This window comes from Heterocephalus glaber, unplaced genomic scaffold (assembly GCF_053883595.1).
Source record: "Heterocephalus glaber isolate CG9 unplaced genomic scaffold, H.glaber_assembly_v1.0 deba00001428, whole genome shotgun sequence".
Classification (NCBI taxonomy): Eukaryota; Metazoa; Chordata; class Mammalia; order Rodentia; family Bathyergidae; genus Heterocephalus; species Heterocephalus glaber.
Genome location: NW_028258293.1, coordinates 25,449,544 through 25,470,845, shown reverse-complemented (window position 1 = coordinate 25,470,845; position 21,302 = coordinate 25,449,544). Strand labels below are relative to the sequence as shown.

Here is a 21,302-nt window from a genome sequence, read left to right as displayed (position 1 = left end):
GAAAAAAATGATATAGCAATAAAAACAATATTCTGTACTGGTAGTTGTGGCATTCACCATGAAGTCATTTTTCCTTGAGTCAAAATTTTATTGAAAATTGCTTGAATTGATCTGACATCAAAGAGAATGGAATTAGAATGATGGATCTGAAAAGTAATCTACATTATGGATGAAAGTATGTTGATTATTTACATTATGAGTTAAGATAAAAAGAAGAAAAAGGAATGGATCCTGAAAAACAACAAAAATAATATAATTGAGATAAGTTTCTCAGTTGTGAACGAGGATGAGTAGTAAAGAAAGAAGACAAGAATATTGTATTTTAATCAAAGCAGAGGAGATATGCCAAATACATTCTGTACTGTCATATTTATTTTCTGTGTATCTTGTGAATGAACAGAGAAGATGTCCTTTACAATTGTACTCTGGGGGATTTTTTTTTTTTTGCTATGCAGTAAAGATAAGGTGCCATATTTTATTAAGGCCTAAAAAATCTTCATCTTTTCTCCTTAATGTAACAGCTCTGGACTACTCAGAGGCAGATTTTTAAGCTCTTGCAAATAAGAGTTGTTGCTGGATGAAGACAGTAGAAAACTCACACTTCTCCCAAATGGCTGGTGAAAACTTTGAGTATTATGGGTCAACTGTATATGTGTCCTGTAGTTTTTTCTTATTTAAAATTATTATCATAAGGTCACCTTTTGATTAGTAAATTAATCTATTTATTTACACTGTTCATATTAGGTTAAGAAGGTGTTTCATTATTCCTATCATATGATTGCAAATATATACAAATATATTTTCCCAGCACTTGACAGTTAGTAACTGCTTCATCTAATTATTCAGAGCACATATTATTCTTTTCCATCATTCTGATTTACTAAGCCCATTGATTTTCTCCATCAAATCATCTTCAGGATATTTCTCAATTACTTCCCAATTTGGGAGTCTAGGTTGTCATGACTACCTCTTGCCCCTGAGCAGAAGAATTAACTCTGACATAATTTTCCCTCTCTAAGATTATATTGACAAAAGTATGTGGTCCTATGGGAATGTACTTGTCAAAAGGGCTGGGATTTAAGCATAGTTAAAGGACAGAAATGCAGAGATGATACAGCACAAAGCTGGACAGAGTCTAAGATGCTGAAGGCAAAAGTGCCCTATCTTGGTTCTGGAGTCATTGAAGAATGGTTTGCTCAGGACATCTATGCTTCTTTGAAGAACTGTTTGCCTTAGATATCCTGTGCGTTTTATTCTTCTCTTAGCCCCATGTTCAGTGGGTTTTTATACCTACAAGAAACTCCTAAACTCGACAGACTGGAAGTTCTGCCAACCTCCGTCAGAGTGAATTCTCAGGTGTGTATGAGGAACGGCTTTGAGGTGAGAAGAATGGATAGGGTATTAGTACATTAGAAGTTTAAAGAATCCAGAAAGTGAAAGGGAGGTCAAGAGATGAGATTGATGTCTTCACCTGGGGAATCACTGCTCTGGGACAGGCGAGAGGTACAGACTGCCATTTACAAAAAGGAGACAGACCGTTATCCTCAAGAGTTGCTCAGAAGAGCTGTGTGTAGGGATAATATTGCACACTCATCTCCAGCCACAGGTAGTATCTACAGTGAGACTTTATGTACAAAAATCCTAGTTCTTTGAAAATTTTACTGTCGAGTATTAACTAAAAGATATAATGTTAAAACTGATGAAATTGATAACACTGTGATAATTTGAATGCCTTGTCTGTATTACCCTCTCACGTATCATGCACACCTGATAATAGCATGGACAGAGAAGATTAAGCAAGATAATTCTCAAGAAAAGCTTCAGGAGGTTACATTTTTGCAAGTAATTACTTGGGCACTGCAAGTCACCCCTGCCTTTGAGTCACTGCTGTTCATGGGTGATAAGCTGTGATCATGGCTACTTCATCATCTCAATTATCATTTTGCCTCCTAAGTTTTAGACACTATGCAGAACACTTTAAATGCTTTAGCATGAGCTTTTGAAAATATTACACAAGTAATAAAATCCTGGTTTTTTAAGAGCTCAAAGAAATTTAGTAATCTTTCCAAAGTGATTGAGGTATAAAATAACAATTGTCACTTGGCATTCTTTGACTGTAGAGAAGTAGCCACTGAGAGCAGAGTGATGTGGCTGTATCCAAAAGGGAAGTCAGCTTATGGACACTTTCTCAGAGTTATCTAATGGGCAGACCTGACATGCTTTGGCAGGATGGAGACTCTGAAGAATATTGGAGGATTTGAGGATGGATATCAAAATAAAGAAAATAATTGTGTCTGAGTGTCAAAGTGATGACAGAGACCAGAAAAAATTTATGACATAAACATGTAGGAAATAGATATATGTTAAGAACAGTATTTCATAATATATTCTGATTAATATAAGGCATAAATCATTGTAAGTGCAAAAAGAATATGTGAATCAATTATTTTTGTTTCTTTACTGTATGTAACTGCTCCTTACAAGGAAGAAAAGTATATCAGGGCGTAAAATTCCAATATACCGGTAGAGTGTTGTGGAATTAGTTATTTTATTATTAGCTATCTCAGGGGAAAATACAAGGCCTCGCTGTATTGGTGGAGAAGAAAAGTTTAAGGAATGGGCCATATGAATTTTGGCAAAGCTTTGATGTAGAATAGGCTATGTGAAAGTTTTACTAATGCTTGCTGCCCAGGGTATCTGGAATTGGGCACCCATCATGTTGATAAGTGATTGAAAGTTCTAGGGTTGCTACTTTAATGTTTATGTTCTCCCCCACACAGTGATGCTTGTCTCTTATATTTCCTCTGGCACATCTGACTCACTGGATAACTGAGCTCTGAGCATACAACTTGGCATTGCATTCTTTTCTACATTTTCATTTTCTTTTATCTATGAAATATTTTCTCTTCCCTTGCTCTGTTAGGTACAATTACAAATTCTCTGAGTAGGCATACTTTCTCCTTTTACAGCTCTCTATTTGGGAAATTTATCATGATCTCCTGAACACATATACTTCGAACTTACCATAACTCGATTGGATTGATCTTGTACACTTGTGTGTCCCCAAATTTCTATATATGTCTTTTTTCTCTTTTTAAAAATAAATGTTATGAAATTTTACAAAGTAAATGAATTTATTCTAGATTTTTTCTTCTCACACTTAGCATATAATAATCCATATTATCTGTGGTGTTTTTCCTTCTGCATATAACTTTCATACCTATATATCCATATATAATAGGGATATGTAATATTTACTGTTAGATTTCAGTGGCATCTACTTTTGTAAATGATCATAACTTCCTAAAAAGTTTCCCTGTTTTGTCTTTGCCAAACTCTAGCCCCTTTTTCAGCATTGATCCTAGTTTGACAATGATACACTGTAGACCTGCGCAAGCTGATTTTTAAATTGTGATTAGTATACGAGGTCCTCTAACATTAAGTCCAAGTTCTTTATATTTACACACAATTTCACTCAGAAATTCTAGTCCATTTTTCTATTTGAACTCAGTTCCCCCGACCGTATAAAGAGTTACTCATTACTTTTAGCTTTGTTCAATTATATTTACTTACATTTGTAATGCAACAGCTATGCTTATCCATAGTTCGGCACTCTACTGTTTTGATTATTTGCCATCAACGTTGGTCTAAAAATATTAAATGGAAAACTCCAGAAATAACCAATTCATAATTTTAAAAAGTTATCATTCAGTTTTATTATTAGTTGTTATTAACTCTTATTATGCCTAATTTATGAATTAAACTTAATGTGTATAGGAAAATGTTGGTACATATAAGGTTTGGTCCATCTATGGTTTCAGGCATACTCTGGGGTTCTTGGAATTTATCTCCTGAGCATAAGGGGAATTGGTGTGCTCTCTAATATATTTCTTCATTTACATGGGTATCAATCAGTACAAAATGCACATCATAGTCCTTTGATTCCATCTAACTCATATTTGTCATTTGGAACTTAACTTCCCTAGATGAACTTAGTTCCTCTCTATTTTATATCCTGTGTTTTTATATCACCTTTAAAGTAACACTAAATTTCAGCTCTCTTTGCACTAGTTTGTAAGTATTTGAAGGCATTTTTATATATTTTCCTAGTTTTAGTACTACCAGTACTACCAGATATTCTTTACTATGTGCACAAAAAGAGTAAGTGAATTTCTTAAATGATAAATACAGATAGTAATTGAACATAATAACAGAGGAATGATGAAAACATGAAATACAGACCCTTTTGTTGTTATAATACTGACTTTTACCTTAATTTTCCCTGCCCTTGTCTCTCCACTTAGACTGAAGGTGGCTCCATCAGCACAATGTCTGTCTGCAATGGTTCTGCCCTATATCCTCGCTTCCTTCTGACAGGATTCTCAGGCCTTGAAAGCCAGTACGGCTTGCTTTCCATCCCGATCTTCTTGGTTTATGCCACTTCAATTGTGGGAAACATTACCATCCTCTTTATTATCAGAACAGAGTCTTCCCTCCACCAACCAATGTACTGCTTTCTGTCAATGTTGGCACTCAATGACCTGGGCCTATCCACCACTACCTTGCCCACCATGTTTAGTGTCTTTTGGTTCCATGCTCGGGAAATCCCTTTCAATGCTTGTTTGGTCCAGATGTACTTCATTCATGTTTTCTCAATAATTGAGTCAGCTGTTCTGTTAGCCATGGCCTTTGATCGCTTTGTAGCAATCCGAGAACCTCTGCGTTATGCATCCATTTTAACCAATGAGGTAATCCTTGGGATTGGGCTGGCAGTTGCTGGAAGAGCCTTAGGCATGGTATTTCCAGCTTCCTTCCTTCTGAAAAGACTCCAATATCATGCTGTCAATATTCTTTCCTACCCCTTCTGCCTGCATCAGGACCTCATTAAGACAACTGTATCCGGCCATCGTGTGAGTAGTATCTATGGGCTCATGGTGGTCATCTGCTCCATGGGACTTGATTCAGTGCTTCTCCTCCTCTCCTATCTCCTCATCCTGGCCACAGTGTTGAGTATAGCCTCCAAAGCAGAAAGAGTGAAAGCCCTCAATACTTGCATTTCCCACATTTGTGCCGTACTCATCTTCTATACACCCATGATTGGGCTATCTATGATCCGTCGCTATGGGCAGAATGCTTCTCCAATTGTCCACGTGCTCATGGCCAATGTATACTTGCTGGTTCCCCCTCTCATGAACCCCATTGTCTACAGTGTAAAGACCAAGCAGATTCGTGACAGAATCCTCAAGAAATTCAAGAAACATGAAGTTTAAGTGAAAGAGACTCTAAAACACAATTTTTCTCCCATCTCCTCAATGTGTAGCAGAGTATCAGTGTAGACTTAGGAATTTAAATGTTGCCAAAAACACTTTGGGTTGAAGATCTGTATAGAAACCTCAACGATAGTAAATATTTATCTTTTAATATGGAGAATAAAAACCTGACTTTATTTTATAGTGAGATTATTCATTATCCCTTTTGAATATCCTTAAGTTCTAAAGATTTAGAGGTCAAGACAACTCTAATATAGGCCCTCCAGTCTACTCTTCTAATCTATTTATTTTAGTGTAAATATATTTTAAATACATGTTTTGATCTGTTGAGGTCACAACAAGAAAGGCTGCTATTAAAAGAAGACAATGACTGCATGAAACGTAGCAGATTTGCAAAAATATAAAAGGAAATAAACTTGGATCAAATGAATTGAACTGATTTTGGTATATCTCATATAATGCAGAACCAGTGAGGTGTCTTTTTAAGGAACTTACAGATGCTTTTCTATTCTGAGAGGTACAGGCATTTTGAGATCCATACTTTCTGTCTATTTTCTCTAGCTGGGCTCTCAGTACATTTTTCAATTATTTATAGCAGTAGCCATTGATTCTATGTCCTAAAATGTGCTGAGACTTAAGGTGAGAGTGATGCAATCCTTCAGTCCCTGTATTCTCCTGCATATTCTATCCTTATTATACTTTTCCAGGTTCCCAGTGTCATTCTACACTGGAAAGCAAAAGATTTTTTTTAGGAATTACATTTTTCATCTCTAATCATGGGGTTGACAGGCATACATATTATAAACACCAGGAACTTTGGCAACTTGACATTTTAAAAGACTTTGGTTTCAATTAGTGTGATTGACTGAAATATCTTTATGTCTTCTTAAAAATACATAATCCACAAAATATCATTAAAAATTGTGTGTACTCAGTGGCTCAATTTCAACCCCTTCAATTCTAAACTGAATTTGCTGAATTTGGTATGATTTTCATTTTTATGATTCCACTGGAATTGTACTTTAAAATATTTCTAGTGATCTACTTGTTACTAAATCCAATATTCATGTCCTAATTTAAACCTCCAGTTCCTTTGAAAATAACCTTAGTTTTAATAATTTTGGATTTTCAGTAAAAATATAAGATGGCATAGAGTTCTTATATATCATTCATCCAGTTTCTTCTATCATTAAAATCTGACATTAGAGGGCTGGGGATTTAGCTCAGTGGTTCCGTCGCTTGCCTCGCAAGCACAAGGACCCAATTTCAATCCCTGGTACCAAAAAAACCCAAAAAACAAAAAACAAAATCTGACATTAGTGTGGAATATTTGTCAAAATAAAAAATCGCTATTGATACTCCTTTAAACAGAATTATAAGTTATATATTCTTTACATTTCCACACCTGCCTATTGTTTTACTGTTGCTCCAGGAACCACATTACATAGTTGTACTTTGACTTTTTAGAGGTTTTTGTCCAATTCTGGGGTTTTAACCCAAGGCCTTTTCCAGCCCTGTTTTATTTGAGACAGATTCTTGCTAAGTGAATATACTGCCCAGGCTGGACAACAGCTTGCTACCTTCATGCCTCAGCCTCCCAGTGTGCTGAGATTGCTGAGATTACAGGTGTGTGTCACCAATCCCAGGCTCTTAGATTCCCCATAACAGTAAAAGATTCTCAGACTTTTATAATCATTGAATTCTTGAAGTTTTGAAGATCAGTTAGGAGTTTTGTAAAACATCACTTTATTGAGAATTTCTCTGTTGCTTTTCTCATTAGACTAGGATTATGTGTTTTGGAGAAGAAGACAGCAGAGGCAGAATATCATTCTGATTGTATTGTATCAAAAATATGTATTAGTAGCAGTGATTATCACTTTTGATACGAGCCTGGATCATGTGACTAGGGTAGTGTTTGTCATAACTTCTCCATTATGAAGTTAATCTTCTTTTAAAAAAAACCCTCTCTTTCCAAGTAGCTAGTGTACAGTATAGTAATACAGTATTTTTCCAGTATGTGAGAGATCCTATGTTTAATCTTCAGCATAGCAACAAGAGAATGAATAAATAAAATTAATGAAAATACTACTTCCATGCTCCACTTTTTGAAAGAAAGTCAATATGCACAGTTGATACTAAGAGAGTGAGAATTCATGTTTCCCCTCATTTAGATCACTGTATATACAAAGTCACTTAAGGTTCTTTTGAATATTGTATTTGTCCCTTTTCCAACTTATTTCTCTTACTATTAACTTATAGACATTTATGTTAAATTTTATCATAATCAAATACATTTTATTTATTTTTCTCAAATTGTTTTTTCTTTGTCCAAAATAATTCTTTTAGTTAATACCCATCAATGTAATATTTTATTTATTTACTTTTTGCTTTCTTTTTTTCAGGATGTCCTTGCTTATGACATGCTCTAGAATCATCTTGTGTATTTCCTGTCAAACTCCTAGAATCAGCAATGATTTCTTTTAATTCCTTCTGCCTCCTATCTCTATATGTACCAATCCTCAAAGATGAATGTAATTAGAAACACATACTGATAAATAATTCAAAAATAAAATAAAAAACAAAAAAAATGATATTGCAAACCCAGTTATGAATGCTGATTTACTGCTTTCTAATAGGGTATTTTTTGCTGCTAGCCTTTCTCATCAGACAAAATAGAAAGATATGTGTGTATAACTATATCTTCATGCACAATTATCTATAAATATTTCCATATGTACTTACTTGTACTTGCAGTAAGCAAAATTTGAGTTTATGTTGATGTTTCATACCACCATGTGCACAATTCTACTGTCTTCTCTTACTTGTATCTCCTACCCCCAAAATGAAAACCCATGTTTTCATCATCCACCATCTAAGTCCAGAATTGTGCATATCTGGTGTATAAATACAGCAATATCAGAACTGTATTCTGGATAAAAGTCATTTGTCATTTATGTGAATTGGGAATAGTTTCCCCTATACTGTGGTCTGTTTTTTCATTCTTTCAACAATATCTCACAGCAAGGAAGACTTTAATTTCAATAACTTTGAAAATATCAGTTTTGTCCTTCATGAATTATTCTTTTTTCCTTGTCAAACTCAAGGCTACAAATTTTTTCTCCTACATTATCTGCTGAAAGTTTTATAGTATTTTATTTTATATTTATGTTTTAATTTTTAATTTTTAGGTTTATCAAACTTTTCTGTATTAAATTTAATGAAAAAAATTAAATTAAATTAAATTAATTTAATTTATTAAATTTAAGGTCTGTGCATAGATTCTGTTTTTCATGTATGTATTTCCAGTTTTTCCAGTACCATTTGTTGATAAATCTATCCTTTCTCCATGGAATTGCTTTTGCTCCCTTCATGTACTAATAAGAATAAAATAACATAAAGACACAAAAACACTACAGGAAGAGAGAAAAAAAAGATTAGGTCACTGCATTTGTATGTTTTTGAGCAATTTGTTCTATTTTATTAATCTATGTATATATATTGTTCTGTCAACATCTTATTGTTTTAATTATTCAACTTTATTATAAGTATTAAAGTCAGGTAGCATCAGTACTCCAACCTATTCAATTTCTTCTCCATCATTCTAGACCTTTTGCTGTTGTTTATAAAGCTTAGAATCATTTTGCTGAGGTCTGCAAAGCAACTTGCTGGGATTTTGATGGGATGGTGCTGAATCTATAGAACCCATTGTAAGAAATTAAATCCTTACATTGAAATTTCTGCTTTATGAATATAAAAGCTCTTCATTTATTTGGAGCTTTTTAAATTTCTTTCATCAGAAGGAGGAGGGGAGGGCAGAAGAGTAAGAGGGAGAGAAAATGATCAAGAAGTAATATATAAAAATAAAAAAAAGAAGTAATATATGAATTACATATATATACTAATTCATGAAGATGATTACAGTTGTCCAAACATATATTTAAAAGAATTATTTCAATAACTATGTAATTGTCACTGGAGATCAATCATGTTAATAATTTATAAGTGCTGTGATTCTATATATTATCTTTATGCTAAGACACCTCTCATGGATCCAAGGTATCTTCAGGAGCTTTCAACTGTATTTTTTTTTTGCAGTTTTCTCTTATTTTATTGGTATATTTTAGATATACATAATGGTAACATTCATCATATGGAATTTGTAGTTTTCAACTTTAGACGTTTCTTCATTTCCACAGAGAAAAACAAAAAAACAAACAAAAAGCCAAAAAAATAAAATGCCACTGGCCAGATACCTTAAGGTTAGTTTTTGATTAGATGTGAAAAAAAACTTGACTGAACCAAAGAAAATAGTTTACTATATACGTATAGGAAAACAAAAGCTGTGAATGTAAAAGAGATGTTTTAAACATTTGTGTAGAATGTTGGAGAAGACATTCAAAATCAGATGTGGGATATTACTTCTCATGATTGCAGTCAATGCTTCTCAGAAACTTCAATTTTATAATAAAGAGATCTAATTTTTCACTAAAATAATCATATTCTAATAAAAATCACATAATATATACATGTTTGACTCCAAAATTTAGGGGAACATCTTGGAGAATTCAGAAAAAAATGAGTATGTAGATTGGTAGTATAAGTGATTCCTCAATTTGTTTTGCATAAATCACATCTATGGAGTGGTCCTTGTGAACAGAAATCTAAAATAATAAAATAATTATAAAAATAGTACATTTTAAAACTAACACATATAAAATAAATTATTCTAGATGCCTCAGGGAAGTTTAGTGTATGTTTCATTTTTACCTAGCGAGGGAAGTACTATTATTATTCCCATTTTATAAATAAAGAAATTGAGATGTAGAAATGATATCTAAGTCATCCAAAGTTCCAGAGGTAGTGTATTATAAAGCCAAGATTTGAACATCAACAACCTAATACTTAACCAGAAATTTGGAACCTAAAATTTTAGACACTTATCAATGGGATATTTTCTGAAATAGACTGTGGAAATGAAAAATTCATGTACAGAACTCAGTTTGAGTGAAAGGTCATGGCTTTGTGTTTTTATATTAATCAAGAAAAAAAATCAAAGCACTTTTGTAATTAAGAAAAAACTGTCTTTGAGGAGAAACAGTATCATTAAAAGCTAGAAGAGAAGCTTTTCTTACCACTTAAAATGTTTGCAATTAAATTGGCCAGTTTCTTATACATATAAAAGTACCACAGAGTTGGACCACAGAATCACAGTCATGCAGAGAAGGAATTATCTATTTGTAACCCATATTTTTTGTTTTTTCCATTTTTATTAGCACATGTTTTTAGTACATAATGATCACTACATTCCTACGGGGAATTGGTACATGTACATCACACATCTTAATTTTTTCATCTCCTTCTCCTCCCTCTCCCCTCCGTCTCTCAGTCTCCTTCCCTTCTGGAAAAGACGTATCTTCATAATTATCTTTTTCTTTATATTGTCAAAATAAATAAATAATTATTCATTTAATCCATACTTTTAGATATTTCCTATGTACATATATATATTTTGGTTTGCTTGTGTTCCCTGTTAGTTTCTTTTCTTTTCTTTTCTTTTTTAAAAGCAAATCTAGAGGGTGTGTACAGTCTCTGGGGACTCAGTCTCTGACCTCTGTCTAAAGCTGAGATTAAAAAGGGAGAGCCTCAGGTGGTGGACGCCTATCACAGAGTTACCTTTCTGGTGCTACCCATAAAGGAGACTAAGCATTCTGTTTCTTGATGCTCTGTGGAAGGCTGAGGTGATGCAGCTGTGATTTCTGGCTAGTAGATGTGGCCGTACATGGAGAGAAGCAGGGGCAGAACAGGCTGAGATCTCAATTGTGTTGCCAACCTACCCCCCCATGCCATCAGAAAGAAAGGTAAGTGTTAAATCATAACACCTTTTCTATTAAGTCACAATACATAAAAGTAATGGGTATGTATTATTCATAAATAAGTTATATATTAAATTAAATTTTATATATAAAACTGACAAAGATAGCCCCAAAATCTTATGAATTTCATGAGATGAATTCAATTTCAGTAGGTGTAGGAATTAATGAGGCTGGTAGATACAAAGTCTTGAGATAGGCTCCTAGGTTTAGCCCCAAAGTAAGGAACATGAACTTGATACCATTGGTTTTGCCATTATCTTTCTGCTGGCCAATGATATTTTAATTGGCCAGAGTGTCTATGTTTTTGTAGAAACAAGTATGACTTTGCAGTGTTTTTGTTATCTGGGTTGGAATGAACTTTAAAAAGTATGGGAAATTCATTTATTTTGTCACCTTAATATGTTTCCTTATTGAAAAAATTGATAATTAAAAATGTGGTTGCAAAGTGTAGCTACTACCAAGGATGAATGCAAGTATCTAGGCTTTATTTTGAAAATGTCTGTGCAGCAGCTTACAGGAAAATTCTCCTCATATCATTCTAAGTAGCATGGTTCATTTGTAGCCTTTTGAAGGAATAATTTAAGTATCTTTCTTTGTTCCCTTCAGGCTATTACACAAGTTGATTCTTCTCCACCAAAGCATTGCAATTCAATAGAACTACAAAAGATACTTCCTATCATACCACAACAACCTGAGGTTGTCTGGTTTTTACTCTACCCAGCTTTCCAGTGTCTTGAATTGGTGAGAGAAGTGACCAAGTAAGCACTGACTTCCTGGCTTAGGTGAAATGAACACACGTTCAGAGATGCCTAATGTGGTGTGGGTAGTGGATAGAGAGGCAGTGTCATTAGCTTATCTTACCCATTTCCTAACTGATCCTCTGTGCAGCTGGTAAGTCATGAGCAACTGCTATTTCCACCAGGCAGGATTTTCAAGGAACCAGTTCTTGCCTGAGAACATCTGGCTGTTGGTTATTTTATGCTTCAGTGTTGTGAGAAGGTATTGGACTTGGGTCAAGGTTTATATAAATGTTTCTTTATGTTAGTTAATGAGGAGTTAGAAGAATTTAGGTTTCTGGGTATAAGAGTGCCTATATCCCTGGATTTGTGAGTTATTTTAATTAGGAATTATTTAAAGCCATTTTAAACTTTCTTCCTATTCTATTCACTTTCCTCTATGTATGGGGTTTATGGTTCCAGAGTCTCTCACTGATGATTGGATTACTAGATTTCAATCATATTCCACTGAGCTCCAAAAAGAATAGGAAGTTTAATTATTGGAAATATGGATTGATTTTATTGTGAACCTTCATTTCAGGATTAGAAGACTACCGGCATGAAGAAGGAAAACTCAGAATACAACCATGTCTTGAACAAATGAAATGGTTAAGAGGATGTTTCACATGATGGGCTTCGTTAAGAGACTTATTTTCATAGTAAAGTGACTTCAACACTGCTGAAACTCACAGCTAGCAACTTAATATACCACCTTCCCCCTTCCTTCTTCCTTCACTGATTTCTGTCTCTTGGTCTCTCTCTCTCTCTTCCTCCATCCCACAAATCCAGGAGGAAGACTTTCATTTCCTCTGACGACCACAGAATGTTATACCACTACAACCGGAGCATATTTCACCCAGCAACATTTTTCCTCATTGGAATTCCAGGTCTGGAAAAAGTCCATAGCTGGCTTTCTCTGCCCTTCTGTTCTATTTACATTGTGGTTTTAATGGGGAATGCCACAATTTTGATAGTCATCAAGACAGAGCAGTCCCTCCGAGAGCCCATGTTCTACTTTCTGGCTATCCTTTCAACAATTGATTTGGCTCTTTCTACCACCTCTGTGCCCCACATGCTGGGCATCTTCTGGTTTGATGCTCACAACATGACCTTTGGAGGTTGTGTGGCTCAGATGTTTTTCATCCATGCCTTCACCGGCATGGAGGCTGAAGTCCTCATGGCCATGGCCTTTGACAGGTATGTGGCCATCTGTGCTCCACTGCACTACACAACCATCTTGACATCTAGGGTGCTGGTGGGCATTGGTTTCTGGATTGTAATTCGTCCAACTTTGTTCTTACTTCCCTTGATCTATCTCATCTACCGGCTTCCTTTTTGCCATGCACATACCATAGCCCATACCTACTGTGAGCATATGGGCATTGCAAAGTTATCCTGTGGAAATATTCGCATCAATGCTATCTATGGACTCTTTGTGGTCTCACTGTTTCTTCTGAATCTTGTGGTTATTGGCATCTCCTATGTTTACATTCTCCGTGCTGTCTTCCACCTCCCATCACAGTATGCACGGGCAAAAGCCCTCAGCACATGTGGCTCTCATGTTACAGTTCTCTGTGTTTTCTATATCCCTTCAGTCTTTTCTTTCCTCACTCATCGATTTGGACACAGCATCCCACACTACGTTCACATTCTTGTTGCCAACCTCTATTTGGTTATTCCACCTTTACTAAATCCCATCATTTATGGTGTGAGAACCAAACAGTTAAGAGACAGAGTGCTCATTGTGCGTAATAGAAGATAAGACTCTTGTGTTCTGTTTCTAAGGATTTTAATCCTCTAGGAAGACTCATATGTGCTTGGCTTAAAGAAAACCTTCTGTATACTATCCTACCTTTTTGCTTTCTTTCTGCAAATTTGCAATTCAAGTTTGTACACTCCTGTGCACTAAATGATTTAGAGACTGTAAGATATCGTTTTACCTCAAATTCAAAGATGGATGAGCTATCTTGAAAGGAAAATCCTGAAACAAAGCTTGGTGATTTCTGCTTATATGAAGTCATGAAGAACCCTTGATAGCTTTTTTTTCTCTTTATAGAAGCACAATTCCGGATAGCTAAAAGTTGGAAACAACCCAATTGCCCATCAACTGGAGACTGGATAAAGAAAATGTGGTTTTTCACCAAATGGAGTATTACATAGCCATAAAGAATGAGAAACTAGTGACATATATAGCTAAATGCATGCACATTGAGGTGATATTCTTAAGTGAAATAAATAGGACACACATGTGTAAATACTGAATAGTTTCCCTAGTGTGAAAACTGAAAGTGTAAATAAGGACTAAAAGGTATAATAGATAATGCGAAATAGGAAGAAAAGGGGCAAAGGGAAGGGGAAGTGGGAGGGGTAGGGGAAAGGAAAGAAGGGAATGGAATTCATATGAGAAAATGAAAAAATGGAAACAAAGTCTTTGTAAATAGGGAGGATGGAGGGGTTGAAGGGAGGGCAGGGGAATGGGGAAAAATAAGAACCAAAAGATTATGTAAAGGTGCAAATTTCCAATGATAAATGCCATTATATTGTATACCTAAAATGTACCAATAAAATTAATTTTAAAAAATTTTCTTATTTGCTAAGAAGTTAGATATTGATTTTCTTACAATAAAATGATAAATATATGAGATGCCAGATAAGTTTATTAGTTAGATTTAATAGCTGTACAGCTTATATTTGTAAAATAATATTAAAGTCTATAGTATAAAAGTATATAATTTTAATTTTAGTGTATCTTAAAATATAAATAAATAATCAAAAGTACACCCTACTTTGGAAAAATGCTTACATATCATGTGTCTTAAATGATTCGTATCCAGAACATATGAAAAATTCTTACAACTCAAAAGTAAACGACAATAATGCAATTAAATGGGCAAACGTATTGAAGAGAAATTTCCCCAAAGAAGATAAAGAAATAACCCAAAAGTACATAAAGAGATGCTCAATATATTTACTCATTAGAAGATTTCAGAATAAAATTCCAATTAGATGATATTTTGCAAACACTAGAATATTTTTAAAAATCATAGGGAGTAACAAGCTTTGTTGACAATGTGGAGAATTCAAATCCTTAGTCAATGATAAGGCGATTGTGAAATGATTCATCCAATATGGAAAATATAGATTTATCATAGAGCCTTGTGTGTCCACTTTGAGTTACATATTAATGAAATTTAAAACATGTGCATAAAAATGTGGTATACTTTGTCATAAAAGTATTATTTAGAATACCATTAAAGTGGAAACAACTCAAACATCCATCCACTGATAAATGGGTAAACAAAATGCTTTGTATTCATAGAAATGGAATGTTATTTTATCATAAAAAGACATTAAATGTTGTTACATGCTATGACATGAGTAGACCTTGAAAACATTAATGTAAATGAAAGAAAATAGACACCATAGCCACAAATTATATGATTTCATTTGTATGAAATGTCCAGAATAGGCAAGTCCATGGGGACAGAATGTCAATTGAAGGTTGTCACTGGCTCTGTGGATGTTGAAACAGGAATTTATTGCCAAAGAGTATAGGGTTTCTTTTAAAGGTCATGACAATGTGAAATTTTGTAGTTTAATGTTTCACAGCTCTGGGAATAAGCTAAAAATCACTGAATTTTATAAGCTAATGGATTTAATTATATGTAAATTAAATATCAATACAATACTATATGTTTTCCTTTATGTAAATTACAGAAAAGTTAAACTGATGTAATGTTACCAAAAGCACATGATTGACTTGAGCATGGAATGGTGATGGACCACAGGAGAAAATTATAAAGGAACACTAGGATGTGTTTGTAATAGAGCTATACAGTTTTTAAAACCAACAGTTGAAATTGTGTGTATCTTGTTCGTTATAATGTTTTGAATCACAATGTTTATATATATATAATTTTTTTTCAATGACTTCATCTGGCTAAATAAAGTACATATTACCTCATACTTTTTATCAGTTTTGTGGTGAGAATACTTAATATCCTCTTTCTAGCATTTTTCAAGAACACAATAAGTTGGTATTAATTACAGTCACCATGTTGTACAATGACTCTCTTGAAATTATTCCTCCTGAGATTTTGTTGACCAACATATCTCTAACGCTCTCTCCAAACTGCTCCAATCCCTTGTAACCATCATTCTACTCTACATTTGTATGAAAGTACCATTTTAAAAAATTCTTTGTATGAATATCATTTGGTTTTTGTCTTTCTGTACCTGGGTTGATTCACTTAACAAAATATCCTTCAGGCGCATCTATGTTGTAGCAAATAGATTTTAAATTTTATTGCTGACTAATATTCCATGATGTAATGTCCATTTTTGGATTTTTCTCATACATAATAAAGAATAAGAAAAATTGATCTTTAAGAAATGTACTATTGGGCTGGTGATTTAGCTCAGTGGTTCCGGTGTCTGCCTCTCAAGCCCAAGGTCCTGAGTTCGATCCCCAGTACCAAAAAAAAAAAAAGAAATGTACTATTGTTGTTTTGGCCTTTTCAAAAAATTATAGAAGTCTATTTTAGGAGGTATTGGGTATATTATGATATTTTTTGAATAAATTAACTTCATTCAAGTCCAAGCCAGATAGGCAAAAAGGCAGAGAGTACATGATCTTGTTGGCTTTTGTGTGTGTGTGTGTGTGTGTGTGTGTGTGTGTGTGTGTCTTATACCTAACGGAACCTCTGAGAATATTTTATGTCTGATCACCGTTATCTGTTTTTGTACTGAGCCAGCCATGTTTCATAAAACTTGATTCTGGAACTCAGTTTTCTAAGCATTCAAGAAAAGAAAAGGCAGATCTTTGAGTTGTTCATCACATTGCATTATGAGGGCTTGTGAGGTAGCTCAGGGGTTGAGCTCTTACTAAGCATGTTTGAGACCCTGGGCTCAACCCTCAGTACCATACCCCTCCCCAAAACAACAACAACATGAACAACACCAAGAACAATAACCCCCAAATTTGCTTGTATATTGGGGAGTAGAATATTTGTCCCAAACATTCATGGAAATAATTATAACTATATACATAACATCAGTTTTAAAGAAGGAATAGTATTTTATTTACCTAAAGAATTTTGATTTAGATTATTACAGATTTACACACAGTTGTAACCAAAAGAAATTACTGTATACTTCTCCAGTTTATCCAAATGATGGTATATCATAATGTCATAATCAAGACATGGTTATCAATATGATCCATCTATCTTCTTTATATTTTTGCTGTTTTACTTTGACTTGTGTACATGTGTGTGCATGTGTGTATGAGCAAAGTTTTATGGAATTTTATCTCCTATTAAGGCTTGCGTATGCACTACCACAATCATAATTTGACCAGTTCCATGAACACAAAGACTCTTTTTGTGTTCAGGTCAATCTAATATCCCATCTCTACCCTATCTTTTAGGCAAGGACACAGTTGGCTCACAGAGCCTTAAGTGCACATCATGGATAATGAATCGTTTACCTCCCGACCCTTAGAGGAGTATAGAAATCCCTGATGGATTTCTCTATTTAGCTTAGGGCATGGATCAAAATAAGAACTCCTGGGCCTTCTTGTCCTTCTCAAATATGGCCTCAAGGAGTTTAATTTGGAAGGTTCCCTTTGGAGAGCAACAGCTACCGGCAAAATTTAAATTTCTTTTTTGGATATATAATAGTTCACAGAGGACAAGACAGGTTCAAAACTGCTCATGGTACAGAAGATAGTTAGTCCACTATACTTTTTCTAAGCCCACAGGCAGAGTGAAAGAAAGGAGAGAAGTATAAATGTCATAAACCTGAAGGGAGCAGAGGGACTGAGCCTGGGCTTGTGACATGATAGATATTTTATACTTACAATAACAAAAATGTCACCAATAATTTCTGTTGCATTTTTATCTTTTCAACAATTATGAGATCAAATATTTCAAATGAGGAAGATTTGTTCATTGTGTCCTACAAGGATGACATTAAAATAAAAAAAAGAAACTATACATGTGTACTCTCCATTCTGAGCATGGGGCGATTAAAAGATAATCCAGTGCTTTTCCGATCAACCTCATGCTGAACAAGAGTGTGTCCCTTCAGGGCTGAGGATTTAGCTCAGTTATTTTGCTGCCTGCTGCACAAGCACAAGGACTCAAGTTCAATCCCAGGTACCAAAAGAAAAAAGAAAAAAAGAAGAAGAAGAGTGTGGCACTACTAAAAGTTTACATGAGCAGAAAGTAGAAAAACATATTTGTGCTATGTACTCAGAAGTTACAAGATTTCTGTAATGGATTTCCTTATACAGTGTTTGCATGTAGATTACTTTTTTAAGGCCTAGAATTTTTAGTTTCTATTTTCTGTGTCTAAAATGTTATTTTATGTGACCACAAAAATTCTCCCATTCTTACCTAATATTCCGAAGTTAGGCAGTGGATTTTGGGTCTTCCTCATTCATTGTATTTTTCATTCAAGAGTTTTGACTCCCTTAGAAAACGTTCTGTATCATTTAAGCTAAATTTCATTATGTTTTATAAAAAGAGTACTTTGATTTATTACTTCAAAAGCAGAATACAAGATCACAGTTAAAATAATTAATAACTTGAGTAACTTTTAAGTTTTTTTCAAAGTCCCTTTAATGTATGAATTTAAAATTTCTTCAACCATTGTGTTATTCTCAGTACTAACTTTAGGTGAACAGTTATAGAGAAGAGAGTTTCTTTAGCATTAAAAGGCTCACTCTCTAGAAATCAGGTTAAATAGCCTGTGAATATAATCTAAATTGATTTCATAAAATACAATTCTAAAGATAATTAAAATGTAAGGAATACATTACCCAAATTCTTTTTGCCTTTCCACATTTAAGGCTTTTATTTCCTCCTTTTTTTTCTGACTACATGAGGGTATTTCTGAGTTTATTTGCACTACAATTTCCCTACTTCTTTCCTAATTATTGTTAACCATTCCAAGTATACATATGAGAAATTAAAGACATACATGTCAGTTGTTATCAACCTATGAAGAATAACAATTGACAGGAAAATGGGATAATGTATTTTATATTGATATAATAAGTAATATTAACTAAAGGCCACACATATTTAGATTTCTTTAGATTGGCCTTTATGATTCAATCATCATGCCTCATAAGCAACTTTTAACTATAAAAGTTTCTCAGCTTTTCCTTATTTTTTAATCAACAACATTTTCAGGGGTATTGAGGAATCAGTATCTAGATAATTTATTTGGGGTCCTTCTACATGTGAAACTCACCTATTATCCCTATAGTCTTCTTAATATCTCTTTTCTCTAGAATAATATACAAAATTGTGCACACCCGGGTGCCACATAATTTACTAGGGAATTGACTTTACTGTTTGGATAATGGGATAGACAGGTAACATATGTCCATGTTTTTTCACCAGTTTTATAAAGCAACAAAGTAACAGACTGAGACCTTCCATTATGGGTCACCATGCATCTACAAGGAACACACTCATATGACCAGAGCAGCAAAGTGTTCCTTTATAATGACATCCATTTCCACCCACCCACATTCTTGCTGCTGGGAATCCCAGGAATAGAAAGCATCCACATCTGGATTGGATTTCCCTTTTGTGCTGTGTATCTGACTGCACTCATGGAAAACTTCACTATCTTGTCTATGATCCTGACTGACTGCACTCTACCAGCCCATGTTCTACTTCCTGGTTATGCTGACTAGCATTGACCTGGGATTATCCACAGCTACTCTTCCTAAAATACTGGGCCTATTCTGGTTTACCCTGAAGGGCATAACTTTTGGTGCATACCTCTCTCGGATGTTTTTCATTCATATCTTTACTGGCATGGAGCCAGTACTCTTTCTTGCCATGGCGTATGATTGCTATGTAGCTATTTATAACCCTCTCCATTATAGTACACTCTTTACTAACAAGACAGTTGCTCTAATTGGTTTTGAAGTGATTGGGAGATCGTTCCTCGCTGTGTTTGCATTTGTATTTCTAATCTTGCAATTGCCCTACTGTGGGCATCACATCATCCTACACATGTATTGTGAGCACACAGGTCTTGCTCTTCTTGCCCATGCAAGTATCAGGGAAAATATCATATATGGCCTGTGGACTACTGCTGTACTGGATTGTGACATCATGGCCATCCCTCTATCCTATGTCCAAATTCTCCATGCTGTTTTCTGTCTCCCTTCACATAAAGTGAGCTCAAATCTCTCAGTATCTATGGTTCACATGTCTCTGTAGTTTTGGCCTTTTACACACCAACCCACCATTTTGGTCAAAATATCCCCTACTGCAGTCACATTCTTCTGGCCAATTTGTATGTAGTTACTCCACCGATACTCAACACTGTCATATACAGAGTCAGGGTCAAGTGGATTTGTGAAAGAGTGCTCAGAATATTCATCCAGAAATAAGGGCAATGTGGAGAACCCTAGCTTTTATATATTACAATTAATCTAAACTTGCTTGGGCCAAATGACTTATGCTTGATTTGTTATCTAAGATGAAAATTTCTTTGACTTCTTCCTTGGGATGCTTTTGGTCACTCAGAGAATGAGACCAACACTGATATCTTTAACTATGTAATATGCTTCACGTCATCAGGACAATAGTTGGATACAAGATAGGACATTCTGTAACTCTGATTCTTTGTACATTAATCATTCTATCTGCATCTAGTTTTGTTTCCCACACTGGCAGAATTTTTTTCTACTCATCTGTTACAAAGAGCATTAATTTTCCATTGTGATAGTATAAGTAAGTCTGTTTTAGTCTATGATCTCCATTTATGGAGAGTATATTCTTCTTTTCCTACATAAATTTAAAAATATTATATATCACAAAAGTGAAAAAAATTCTTAAACCTAGTTGATTATAGAACCAAACTGATGTAGAAACAACATTTTAGAAGCAAGAGGACATTTGGCTCTAGTGTAGTGTGAACAAAGAACGAACTAAAACAACAGGAAACCTGCAACCTGTCCTGGAGGTGTTGGTACTGAGCCTCCTTCCTTGTTCAAGCAGGCAGGGCTGCTTTCTGTCTTCTACTCTTATCCAATTCTTCACATTTTGATTTTGCCCAGATCAACATTTTATTTATCTTTTTCTTTATATGTATTTTATGTGTTATTTTACATTTGCAAATGTGAACTCACTAGGTTGTGCTAAATTATTTAATTTCTCACAGTTCTTGTCTTCCTCCTCCTCTCTCTTTTTTCCCCTCCTCATCCTTCTCTCTCTCCTTCTTCCAAGCATTTAAAAAACGCCTGCATCCTGCTTTTTCTTTAACCCTCTTGAGCCACATGTAGGATTATATCACATAGTTACTATATGTAAGTTAACAAAACTTCCTTTATTTTTTATATTTTTAATATAACA

The 21,302-nt window shown here is 34.4% G+C and overlaps 2 protein-coding genes and 1 pseudogene across 2 annotated transcripts; all 3 read left to right on the top strand.

Moving 5' to 3' along the window:
* The first annotated feature begins 4,328 nt into the window (after window positions 1-4,328).
* On the top strand, window positions 4,329-5,270 carry LOC101715063 (olfactory receptor 51G2-like). The gene has a single exon (XM_004863348.1). It carries the CDS (start codon window positions 4,329-4,331, stop codon window positions 5,268-5,270), a length of 942 nt encoding a protein of 313 aa, XP_004863405.1.
* A 7,289-nt stretch (window positions 5,271-12,559) lies between these two features.
* Window positions 12,560-13,681, top strand: Or52j3 (olfactory receptor family 52 subfamily J member 3). The gene has a single exon (XM_004863463.2). It carries the CDS (start codon window positions 12,743-12,745, stop codon window positions 13,679-13,681), a length of 939 nt encoding a protein of 312 aa, XP_004863520.1. The 5' UTR covers window positions 12,560-12,742.
* A 5,700-nt stretch (window positions 13,682-19,381) lies between these two features.
* LOC101704070 (olfactory receptor 52E4-like) lies at window positions 19,382-20,338 on the top strand (annotated as a pseudogene).
* The last annotated feature ends 964 nt before the right edge of the window (window positions 20,339-21,302 follow it).

Excerpts from the sequence above, each read along its gene's own strand:
- LOC101715063 (XM_004863348.1), top strand. The coding sequence starts at position 4,329 with ATGTCTGTCTGCAATGGTTCTGCCCTATATCCTCGCTTCCTTCTGACA.
- Or52j3 (XM_004863463.2), top strand. The coding sequence starts at position 12,743 with ATGTTATACCACTACAACCGGAGCATATTTCACCCAGCAACATTTTTC.